This window comes from Oreochromis aureus, linkage group 14 (genome assembly GCF_013358895.1).
Source record: "Oreochromis aureus strain Israel breed Guangdong linkage group 14, ZZ_aureus, whole genome shotgun sequence".
Classification (NCBI taxonomy): domain Eukaryota; kingdom Metazoa; phylum Chordata; class Actinopteri; order Cichliformes; family Cichlidae; genus Oreochromis; species Oreochromis aureus.
This window is the reverse complement of record NC_052955.1, coordinates 14,649,690-14,662,097: the sequence shown is the minus strand read 5'-3', so window position 1 is coordinate 14,662,097 and position 12,408 is coordinate 14,649,690. Positions and strand designations below refer to the sequence as shown.

General features: G+C 39.7%; 2 protein-coding genes across 3 annotated transcripts in view; both read right to left on the bottom strand.

Moving 5' to 3' along the window:
• Window positions 1-10,088, bottom strand: part of plch1 (phospholipase C, eta 1) — a 71,347-nt gene extending 61,259 nt beyond the window's left edge. The window contains exon 1 of one of the 2 annotated variants that reach the window (XM_039598071.1): window positions 9,955-10,088. The gene's annotated coding sequence lies outside the window, so the exon portion shown is untranslated. Of the gene's footprint in view, window positions 1-7,900; window positions 9,551-9,954 lie in introns of those variants that run through there. The other variant, XM_039598070.1, reaches the window with a different exon arrangement.
• On the bottom strand, window positions 9,693-11,837 carry c18h3orf33 (c18h3orf33 homolog (H. sapiens)). The gene is made up of 5 exons (XM_031759762.2): window positions 11,656-11,837; window positions 11,320-11,379; window positions 11,016-11,175; window positions 10,304-10,464; window positions 9,693-10,220 (listed from the first exon to the last, which is right to left on the bottom strand). The coding sequence occupies exons 1-5, from the start codon at window positions 11,815-11,817 to the stop codon at window positions 9,963-9,965; spliced, it is 801 nt and encodes a 266-aa protein (XP_031615622.2). The 5' UTR covers window positions 11,818-11,837; the 3' UTR covers window positions 9,693-9,962.
• Between the last annotated feature and the right edge of the window lie 571 nt (window positions 11,838-12,408).

The following is a 12,408-nucleotide window of genomic DNA, read 5'->3' as shown; positions in this document are numbered from 1 at the left end:
AAACACGAATATTAAATGTAAAGCTACACAGATAGGTACTGAGTAGCTATAGCTTAGCACACTGAAAACAGGAGGAAGCAGGATGGCGCACTAGCTCTATCTTAAGATAAAACTTCCATATCCCACCATCTCAAAAGTTTACTAATTAGTACAGAAATCATCCATTAATTGTCCAAAACAAACAAAATTAAATGTAAAAGTTAGTTGTACAGTGGGGTGTGTGGCAGGCTGCTTCTAGGCTGGGTATATCAAGACTTGCCATCATTGGGAGGTAACCAAGAAGCAAACAATAGCCTTTTTTTTGTACTAAACAAACAAGACCATACCTGTAAATTACTGCGTTTGCGGTCTTTGCTCTAAGCCGAGCTAAGCATGTTTATATGCAAAATAATAAGCATCATTGCATCATCATTCAGCTGTTTGTGCATGTGTGTGGGGGTGCTGTCATGCTTATGTCTTGTGAGTTAGTAAAATGAGTCTTATTACTGCATGTAACTGTAGTACCCTATACCATGGAGTGCAAAAACCTCAAGGGAGTACAGTCCATTCTTTCTTTTCCATTGGGCTACTGACTGGGAGAGAGAGCAGAATAAAAATAGATATTTCACTGCCAAACTGCCAGAGTTACTCTATTTCAGGTCCTGACAGGAAGTAGGTCAAAGATATCTGCAAGTCAAAAGCTTTATTGTAGTAGATATTTAAATCATACCGGAGTAAGATTACCTCAAATATATGTGTGCAGCATTTCAATACTTCCACTTGTCCCGTCTTTTTTTATTTAGAGCCAGCTGCAAATACATTGATGTTTCATGCATGCAGTGCTAATGCAGAGGTTACCTGTAGTATGTTGAAGCTTCTGCTTGTGGATGTGGGTTAAATCTCCAGGGTGCGATCTAATCAGAGTTAATAGAGTTTTGTATTTTCTAATCAGTTTTTTTCATTTCAATTTCATTTTGACTTTCTGTCTTTAAGTCAGTTTAGTTTCAGTTAATTTCCAGAGCATGTTTACTCATTTCAGCTTAATTTTTGTTTGAAAATGTTCAGCCTTAATTTAGTTTTTGATTCGCTTTGAGTGTTTTAGTATTTTTAATTATTATTGTACGGAGGGTATATGTCAGAGGCAATATTTAGGAAAATCAGTACAGTATTACAAAAAAAACAGAAGTGTTGAAAGCCGTCGGCTCACAGTCTCAGACACACCAAGAGTCTCAACACACATTCATGAACGCCCCAAATATTAAACCTTCCTCTAAATTCTTAGATTATTTTAGTTCATTAGAGTATAGCTTTTTCTAGTGTTTTCTTACAGTTCCTCGCTATAATGGTAAATTGCAGTCATTGCATAACCATTCCTTTTCAGATTTAGCATCGAATGAAGTGATTTAGATAATTTGCAAACAGAACTGTTAACACCTTTTCTGATAATACTTAAAGTATCCTGTAGTTCTTTAAGGGCTTGGGTGCAGCTAAAGGTTTTAGATATATAATAGATTTTTTTGTTTTGTGAGGTAACAGCATAACAGATCAGGAACAACAAAAATGGTCACATATTCAGGATGCGGAGGATGTGTATGTTGAAATTATAACAAAACCGCAGGCTCACGCCATTTTCTGCACCTGCTCTGAGATTTTGCTTTACTCCAACCTAAAGATTTTTTGTTTGTGAGAATGTGAAGCAGTTTTCAAGCATTCATTGCATATTTTATTGCCAGTGTGAGACTGGGTTGTAACATAGTTTAGAAAATTACCTTTTCAATGATTTTCATTGCTTTTTGCATCAGACTGATTTCTGCGTGAAGGACACATGCTGGATTTTCTGTGAAATTGTTGTGCATATGTATGTTTCACAGTGCCTTGCCTCATTGCCTCCCTTTCGGTGTGCTACAGTGTCAACAGAATACAACACTCGCTAATGTCTGCTTGGGAACACTTGGGAGTTCACTAACACAACAAATAACTGGATCTCAGTACAACACAGACTCCAACACAAACTCAGCATGTGGATGAAAACAAAAATTTGTATTGTGCCAGCTAGAGTATTAGCCAGGAAGCAAGCTAACATCAACAAGCTAGCTGTTACATGCAGAATCAAGAAATTCATCCAGTTTACTTTTTCCATTCCAATCAAGTGATCTACAACAGCATTTCTCTAGTATTTCTGAAGATCTGAAGTTTTTCTTTGGATTGTGGCCTCTGTTTACTCATTTTCAATCCAATCCTTGTATCTGACCATTTCAAGAGGAATGAACCTCTAAAGGCTGCTCCTCAAGGGGTGAACCAATGTTGTGTCTACACAAAAGAGACAACTTGGCAAAGAACAAGTTTTAAATGGTGTCTTTTGGTACAAATATATAATTTAGTCCCCTTTCTTTAGTTGAAACAATGAAAAACAACAAAAATAATAAAATTTGACAGTCAAAAATGTGCATTTTTGCATCAAAAAGGTGACTTTCAAGGAGTTGTTAACCAGTCAAACATTGAGTTGTCAAACATTTTGACAAAACTGGGTGTGGTTGATAAAATAACAACTGGCATGCCTATAAAACTATCTATAGATAAACAGTGCCTTAAGTTTTTTGAAGTTTCATTAGAAATGGTCTCATTGCAACGGTGGCTGTCAAGAAGCCATTCTTACAGGAAAAAACACAGGGATAAACAGCTGAAGTTTGAGAGATTGCACGAGAACTGGACTGAAAATCAGTGGCAAGAGGTGTTATCGACTGATCAATCAAAATTTTAAAGTTTTTGGTTAAACCTCATCAGTATGTATGGATAGGGTCAGGAGAAAGGTTCAAGAGTGAGAGTCTGCAGCCATCTGTAAACGGTGGAGGCTCTGTCATGGTTTGGATCTCCAGTGGTGTTCGAGATTTTGTCAAAATTGATGGAACTATGGACGCAGAGAAGAGCCATCAGACTTTGATCCATCATGCAATAATCATGCAATACCACCATTTGGAAAGCAACTGACAGGCAACAGCTTGATTTCTCTGTATAATACTGATCCCAAACATACTGTCAGTGCAGTAAACGAATACCGAAAAAAGAAAAACACACAATGGAACACTATCAGTCATGGGCTGGCCTCACCAAAGTCTACATCTCAACATTATTGAAGCAGTGTGGGATCATCTTGACAGAGAACATAACAAAAAGGCTTTGAATGTGCCTCAATAAGCCTGGAAAACTATTCCTGAAGACTATTTAAGAAATTACAATTACAATGAAAGCTTCCCTGAGAGAGTTCACCCTGTGTTGGAGAATAAAGGTGGTCAGTTACTAATTTTCATACTGGTTAGAAATTCTATTTGTGCCGTACATACTGTATGTCCACAGATGTTTGCACATGTTTTAATAAGTTATATGTTATCAGCCATTCCCATGTCCAAATGCTTTTTTAATTCCAATACATATAGTATTGCTGCTCTCCCAGGCTGTACAACCAAGTATAATGTCAAGACATCCATAAAAAATCAGGAATTATGAGGTTGGAAGAAATTAGAATAAAGCTGTAATTTAGACAATGTACCTAATCTAACAGAAATAGTCCTTAAAATAAATAAATAAATGAACAAATAATCAAACATGTACAGCACTGCTTAACTGTGGAAGTAAAGGAAGTCAGACATGTAAATAGCACTGACAATTTGGAGGGTTAACATATAATGACCTGCTACCTCTTGGTCAGTCACAGAGCTATAGTTAGGTTAATAATGAACATTAGCACAGGAAAGATGAAGGAAGGCGGTTTTATAGTTTTCAGTAACAGTGTGGGTGTCCCCACATCACAGAGACAGAAAAAATAGGTTGAAGACACAAAAATGGATAAAATGTAAGCCAAGAGAATGAGGTTAGTCATTGATATGTTTCTGTATAATGTGGATTAGTGGCTATGAAAAAGTCCTTAGGCTAAACATAATGTCTATAGTGAGACTGAGAGTTTTTTGAAGAATTAAAATATTTGATTTTGGGGACACCCTGAACACAGTATGCACCACCAGTTTATTTAAACGGCAGTGAAACCACACTTTACATAAATAGTGCTAATGAAAAGCTCTACAGGCCTAGAACAAAATAGTTTTGGGGGCAGTGATATTAAAAAAAGGGCAAAAAACAGCATCATGTTCCAAAAAAATGGGAGTTTTTTTTTCTTGAAGGCCACTTGCAACGTTCTTGAGACATGACTTAAATATGTGCCCATATATCAGTACATCGAACAATGTCCCCCTCTCATGACTGTGACACAAAGACAGCAGCATCTGTTACGCCATACTGACACATTACAAAGAGTGTGCTGCTCAGACATGAATAATGAGACGTACAATGATTGTTCTGTTTTATCTTATGAGGCCATCTGTCAGTCATGTTTAGAGTTAGTACAGCTACACTTACACAGAGTACATAGTTTGTCAGATTGCTTTACTCTACCGTATAATATCCTAAAATCTGTAAATACACTCCATAAAACTGACTCCATGAACACAAGCAGAGGTATTCTGTGCATACTGAAGACAGCTGTGTTACTCTCTAAACACTGACCTTAACGACAACTCCAATGGGAATGAAAGGGATCCTAATAGCACACTACTTGTAAAACCTCCATGGTCAATGAGTACCTTGCAATTTCTTGTTAAGCAGCTATCAGAACAGAGTAAACAGTCTTGGTATGCTGATGGCTAGACAGATAGTTTTGTATTGGAGGCTGAGTGACCTACTAATTCAGTAATGCGTTATTACAGACTGTACTGGAAGTATGGGGAACAAATGCCAAAGAATTGGCATTTGAACACTTATGAATACTGTACACTGTAATGTATTGTTTAATACATTATTCCAAACTAGAAATTTGCTTGTTTTTTTTTTTCAAACAGGTTTAAGTATACGTTCCTAATTTGGGTGTTTATGTCTGTGCGTAGAATTGTGTAATTCGGTTGGCTGACAAGTGAACTCATTCTTTAAACAACTACAAGATATTTTAACCAGACCGCAAGGAAGTACAAGGAAGTTGTAACATCTTGATTGCCCAGTCAGAGCTGTTTCACAGAGCTTTGACCTGATAAGGATACGGGGCGGAACCTGAGGTTACAGAGGGGTCAGCAGGATAAGTCCACCCACAGACAGGTGATAAATTAAAAGAAAAGCCTGGGCGCTTCACTCCTACGGTGAGAGGACTTGCTCTGTTTTGGTGTAGGGGGACTTTTTCACTAGAATGATTTTGTTCTAAGAGTTCAGGTTATTGCAAATCAACACAAAGTTGTTCTGAATAATCACTTTTGAAATATTTCTACCCTAATGGGAAATGTTTCTGGGAGTATGACAACGTCCCCATCCACAGACCACAAGGGGAAACTGAATGGCTAGATTAGCATAAAAAATGGTCAGAATAATATGCAGCCTTCACAGTCACAAGATCTACACCCAGTTGAACATCTGTGGGTTGGACTGATGTGGTAAGACAGCACGACACCATCATCGTCAAAACTCTAAAGGAGGTCATATCTTTTGGAAGAAGGGGAATACCAGAGACCTGGAGCACAATACCAAGGAGTACTGGAGTTTTTCCGCTGTCCGTAACAGTCCCAAAGAGAACTTTACCTTTGAATTGAGTGTTGGGTAAGGGTTAGAAGTCATGCTTATGTCAAGCAAAGCCATCCCTCAACTTCCCCTCCTAAATCTTCCCACTCTCAAGTTAGACTCAGACTAGGGCAGCTGTTGCTCAGGTGGAAGAGCAACTCATTTACCAATTGGAAAGTCAGTCTCTGGTTCCTGGCTTCTCCCATCCCATGTCAAAGTATCCTTGGGAAAGATACTGAACCCCAAGTTGCCCCTGATGCATCCACATGAGTGTGTGTGTGTGTGTGTGTGTGTGTGTGTGTGTAATTGGCTGAATAAGATTTGCAGTAGGAAGCACTTTGAGTCCTTGACTTAAGAAGAAAGGTGCTATAATAATGCCAGTCCATTTTCCAGGCTGTCCTACTTTAGCAGATAGATGTCACAGATGATTTCCTATTTCAATGTGATGAGACTGATATGAGGAACAAGTGTTTTTGCGCAAGTTGCGGCTATGCATTTTACAGCATAATTGACTGAAAGTTGTTAGAAAGTTACATCCACAAAATTAACAAAGTTCAGTCCTCAGCTGTTCACTTTATCACCTCTTCCTTTCTTTTCCACCAAGAAATGTAAATTATTCATGATCATGAGTGATCCCAGCACTCATAAGGAATCATGTTTCCACTCCTACAACCCAACACCAGCAAGCTGATACACTGTTCACAATACTTTAACTCACACAACACAAGGAGTCACTTTACGGCTAATGCATTCCTTCACACACACACACACACAAACACACACATACAAAGCTTTTACAGTGCATGTGGGTGTGTGATAGAATAGCTGCAAAGTGGTATAGCTGTTACCAGTGCGTGTTTATTGTGACAGAAGATGAAAAAAACAGCTGACTCATTCAATAGAAAACTAAGCTCACAAGACAGAACTGCACATGAAAAAAAGATATACTAATGACAGTATGCTGACAAATTAAAGATAAAAAACAACATACTAGCTACATGCTAGTGTAGTTTCAGTGTGTTTTGCCATTCTACATTCTATGCTATATTAAGTCTTTGGGGAACATGGATTACCATTTTTCCAACAGATATTTCCAATTTGGGGATAGCGAGCTCAGTCTAACCTTATGGACCAAAACTGTGGAATGACCTCTCAGCCCATGTTAGGACGGCCTCCTCACTGCCTGTTTTAAAATATGTCTTAAAACTAGAACGATGTGTTCTTACCTTTTATTTATTATTGTTTTTTAATGTTTCATTGATTAGCTATCTGTTGTTTTCTAAATGGCTTGGGGGAAAGCAGCTTAACTTCTTTAAGCTATGTGACACCCTTTTACCTCTCATCAGCACTTTGTCAAACTGTGTCAACTTTATCAAGCTTTAATGACACTTTGTTTGTTGTGGATGGGGGGGGTTGTCATCATAAAAGACAACTACAAAGATGATAAAAATGTTTTATCGCAGGTTACAAAAACCCAGACTTTACCATTAAAATGTCCCCCACATTCGGATACTCTCATTGCACAGGTTAACGTTTTTCCTTTAATTCGTCACCCGTCCGCGTATACTTCATCCAATAAGCACACAAAGACAGTCCCCAGCATTCTGTAAAGTTTATGAGCCAGTAGCACCAGAGAGGAGAGTTACTTTGTGCTTCCTGTGTGTTTAAATCTCTTTGTCTTTCACATAGGGCCAGCCACTCACAACAACCCACTCAAATCAAATCAAAAATCCCCAAGGAGTATGCTCTGGGATGGGGGAGTGCCCCATCTCTTTTTTTCTGGGATGGCTACCGGCTGAGTGTAATAAAGGCCTTTGTTATGCTGCCCTGCTGCAAATCTGTGTTGTTAAAGCTCGCATGGCAAAGAGCACTGAAAGTGGCCGAAATTGAATGTCACAGAAATGTTTAATCGGTCACACTGATTAATTACTGACTGCGGCAGCATTCAAGCCAAAGAACAAGACAGAAATGTATAAATGATCACATGAGCCTATTCACTTTGGTTTGGTCAATGTGATCCGAGATACGTTTTAAGCCTGACTCTGTCTTACCTGGAGCAGGACAATAAAGATAAGGTTGGAAATGTCTTGAGTTTTGGTTTTATAGAGCTTGTGTCCAGGTAGACACACAGGTTTAACAGGTGCACAGCTGCTTGGATACTGCATACAATGTCCTAACAACAGTATTTAAAGTGACAGCAGACTGAGTGCAGATTGTTTTAGTCTTAAAGTGCACAGTTGGAAAGAAAGCCTTTTAAGTTAGTAACACTTAATGAGTTGCTGTCTTGCCGTATTTATTTAAGAAAGAAAGAATCCATCAGCCCACTTACGTCTTTTACTCCAGTTTCTGATTTTGAAGTTAAGTTGTCCTTCTTCACAAAATCTTGCCACTTTCACTGGTAGTAATACAGCAGTCCTTCAGGCTCTGGACATCCATAGCATTAGGCACTAGTGCACTGTTATAGTCCCAGTGGTCTGGTTTCAGGAAGGGAAGACTCCAACAACTTCACTGTGTGGGTAAGAACCCACCACTAGATCAAGCATGGTGCCTTTTCAAATGACTACTACTGGTGTGGGACTAGTGAACTGGGGAAAGCCTGGAATGGATTTCGGACTGGATTGTGTTTCATAATTTATTCAGATTTCAATTTACTTAAGTTAAAACTAAAAAGACACAACAGGCTTTTTAAATACTTCAACATTTAAAGGCATAAGGTTCCGTAAGCTGGCGTCTTTACTGATACTTTCTCCACTATGACATATCCATTTCTATTTTTCTTTATCTGCACAAAATGTTAACTGTAGTATACTTGTCACTGTAACAGTCATCAATGTTTCTGGTAGTGTATAAGAAACAGGCTCTTCTAAATCAAGGTTACCTTTGGACAAATGTAAACTAATTATTAACTATTTACTATATATCAGTACTGCTCAGCTATCTCCAAAAATATCAAATTACTATTATTTAATTGAGATACAAGAGGAAGTTACACCAACAGCTAACTAAAACATTTAAACATCCTGATTAAACGGCACACTCTCTCTGTGATCACTCGCTTTAGAAACGTTGCCCTCCTCCTGCTGTCTGTCACAGCCGTGGTTTCCCTCCCACTCCTCCCTCAGTGACAGTTCAAAGTCTAGCAGCAACAGCCATCAGCCTGAAATGCACCTTACAATTTAAACCAGCCCACCAATCACCAGCCTCTTAGGCAGTAACAGTGGCTAGTAACATTTGCACAACAAAAGAGAAATCTGATTCATCATCCCCCGCCTTCACTCCCTTTCCCTACTACTGTGACTCCTCCTCTTCTGCCTTTGTGTTCAAACTCAAAATCCCCTTCTACCCCAGTGACCCTCCTCCTCCTCCTCTGCACTAATCTCCTTGTGCCCCACTGGATTGACTGCTTCACCTCTCGCTACACTGTGACTCCCCCACCCCGCACCCCTCAGGACGCATCGCTGACTGGCCTCATTTTTGCAGGACCTCCTCCTCATCTGCCTTGCTCAGATGAAGCATGAGTAACAGCCACAGGCACAAGGTGTAATGTTGGCAAAGAAAAAGCAATAACAGGAGCATGATCCTCAACAGGAAATTAGCTTTGGTGCAGGTGTCAATGTATGCTGATTAGAATAACGTTTGCAGATAAATATCACTCATGAGATTTTTCAATCATGCCTGCAATAACAGCATGTAGCATTCTGAAACAAATAGATTTGATCTCCCATTTCCCACTGTGCTTAGTGCTTAAATGTACTGGTCACATTACAACTAAAAGGGCCCTCTTTATAGGTACTTAAAAGCCCCCTCACACACACACACACTCAATATATAAGGCTCCCATGGGGTTTGGGGGCCACCAATATAGAGTTTAGCCTTGGAGTCGCTTTGTATTTCACATTTGGTGTTTCTATAGCAACTGTGGACAAGTTGACCCCCCTTTATTTTGAACACCATTAAATACCCCACCCCCGTCTTGAATTTAGTGGGGTTTCCCACACACACACACACACACACACACACACACACACACAGACACACACACACCAATAGGCGAGGCTGTGTCTAGCTCTAGTTTAATTGGTAATGAAAGCTCAAGGATTGAAGAAGAGCGTTCAACAACCTTTTTAAGAATTTCAAGCTTTTTATGACTGAGAAACACAGTAAAACACGTTTCAATCGTTTGCAACAGGTGCACTAAGGATTTGATGTATAAATGTACTTCTTGGGAATTTTTTTTAAGTATTAGAGAAAATAAAGCAGATCAAAGACTTAAAGAAATCCTAAGTGCACAATAAAGGGAATGTAAAATATCACATTTTTGGCTTCCACTTCCACACTTCCAACAAACTTTTTTGTGATTCTGACTTGGAAATCATCGCTCACTTGGTGCATCAGGTTCTTTTAAAGATCCTCTTCAACAGTCTGAATACAGCGTTGTCCCTGATAGCTTTGGAAGTTCTCTCCCACAGGGTGTCCTCCTTCCACATACCCCGACCCTTCCTCTCAGCTTTCACCTCTGCCCTGTGCAGTCGTCTGTGGAGACGCCAGTAGAGGCGCGAGTCAGGGAGGACACCAGCTACGGGGGCAGTGCGAGCCAGTCCGAGCCTGAGTACCTCTTCGTTCATACAGTAGCTCCTCAATGACCCCTTCTGGAGAGATGCGAGAAGACAGGGAAATATCACTTTATAACTTGAAATTAATTACTCAATTTTCCACATAAGGTTTCTCTTACCCTGCTTTGAGACACCAAACAATGCAATATGTCGTCCTCTCGGCTGATAAGCTTCAACCACACCATTTGGGAAGGGGCCACGTTCTTCTCCAGCCATAGTTTCCCCTGTGGTGTCAGCTCCACTCCTGCAAGATGGACCAGCAGCAGGGATGTAGACACATCTGAAAAGAAGAAAGACAAAGCATTTACCTGACATTTTATGTATTCTGTTTAGAATATGAATTTTGAGCAAGGCCTGAAACTGTATTTTTTTAGTAGTGTAAGCATAATGTAACAGTTTAGTGGTGTCACTACTGAAATGTTGCATTTTACATTTAATAATAAAGAAAAAAAATTGTTGTTAGATGCAAAGACAAATTGAACCCTCTCTATACTAAATGACTGATCAGGTTTGAAATGTTGAGTCAGGTGGGGCAAACGTGTTATCTGTGTCCTCGGTGAAGTAGCTGATGCTGCACCTTATGATTTCATTGCTCAGTGACTACTATGACTTGATATAGCAGCTAACAGGCTTACCTGCCACTTTCAGTCATGGCAATTTAATAAAATATATCCGACTTTGCAAAGTAAAAACGCCACAATTATATTATGGTGCAAAAAGATTAAATAATTACGCTGCTAAGCCATAGATTAGTGGCTCTGAATAGTATAGACCGTGTATTTCTAGTGTGATAGTGCACATGCTTTCATGATCTTCTCTCTCCTGTATTACCCTTATACTTTGAAAGTAATGGAGAGATAACAGGCAGATAAATTGGGACGTGCTCCACTTTAAATCCTTTCTCTGTGATGGAATGGACTTTCCCACGAAGGCTGACGTTCCTCTCAATAAAACGTGTGGGGATGTCACACGCAGCTTGAAATTTTGTGATCTACAGAGGTGGAACAGACAACTGAATGACTCATTCTAGAAAAACACAGAAAAAATGACATCCTATGTAGTAGGATGTCGATTTGATAGAGCGAATTGAGATAGCACACAACATTTTGAACATTTGAGGGTCTTTCTCCCTTACCAGTTTGATACTCCTTGCTATGACAATTACACCAGCAATGGCCAGTCCAGTGCTTATATTCTGTGGGAGACAAGGGAAAAGTAAAGGAATGAGAGTGATGTTGCCAACCAGGCTAAAGTGCTGGTCACTGATAATGCACATGAGCACTATACTCTGCTGGGGACAACTAGAGAAAGGACATCTGGTCAGCGCCATGAAGGCTTTTGCATGAGACCACAGTCCTTCCTTTCAACATATAGGGTACCACCAAGTGAAAGATTAAAAGCAGATGCAGGCTGACAGTCAAGTAACCATGCTGTCTATGCATCCCAGCTTTCAAACAAAGGAGACTCCTACCCGCACGAGCGTTAAATTATCATCTGCGAACTGAGATATTAAAGTCACGATGTTATGAGACACCGGGGTTTCTTCCTTTCTTTGTTGTCTGTCCCTCATTTCCTCCTCACTTTCTGTTTCTCTGGAAGTCTGCGGCATGTTGTTGACATTTTCTCGAAGCATCCGAAGCCCCGCCCACTCGGGGGAGGGAAGTTTCACCATTGAAGGCTCGTGCAGAGGCTCCGCCCTGTGGTCTGCTGTGGAAATGACAGGAAGGTGTGCACGTCCAATGCGTGTGAAAGCATCAAGTTCACAGCCCGTGTGACATAAAAAGCACCAAAATAACCAGCCCGGTGGATGGCGAAGCTGTTTACTTAGCGCTGCAATAACGTTGAGGAGGGGGTAGAGAAAAAGTTGTCCATGCAAAAATGCAGCTGAGGTTCACATTATTGAACACCGCTGGGATCAGTGACGTATCCATCTTTGTCTACACAGTTTGACCTAGATTTCTTCATTATTTAAAATCTTCCCTTGAATTTATCTGTTTATGTCTGTTTTTGTTGTTGTTGTTAGATTTAAAAAGTATAAAGATTTAACTCGTGATTAATGCCTTTTCTATCAGGTGCAATCTACCTGTTCTGAAATGCACACAAATTTAAACTGCAGTAACATATTTGCAGATTCATCTAGAACAAAGGGGTTTTATTTGATTGAACTGAGTTTGCTTCTTAAGGGTTGTTGCAATGCATGAAAAAGTTTGTTTATATTAATTTC

Coding starts and splice junctions, on each gene's coding strand:
- c18h3orf33 (XM_031759762.2), bottom strand. CDS start 11,817: ATGCTTCGAGAAAATGTCAACAACATGCCGCAGACTTCCAGAGAAACA. Junction 11,380..11,655: donor ATAATTTAACGCTCGTGCGG/GTAGGAGTCTCC, acceptor TGTCTCCCACAG/AATATAAGCACTGGACTGGC. Junction 10,221..10,303: donor GTTTGGTGTCTCAAAGCAGG/GTAAGAGAAACC, acceptor GCATCTCTCCAG/AAGGGGTCATTGAGGAGCTA.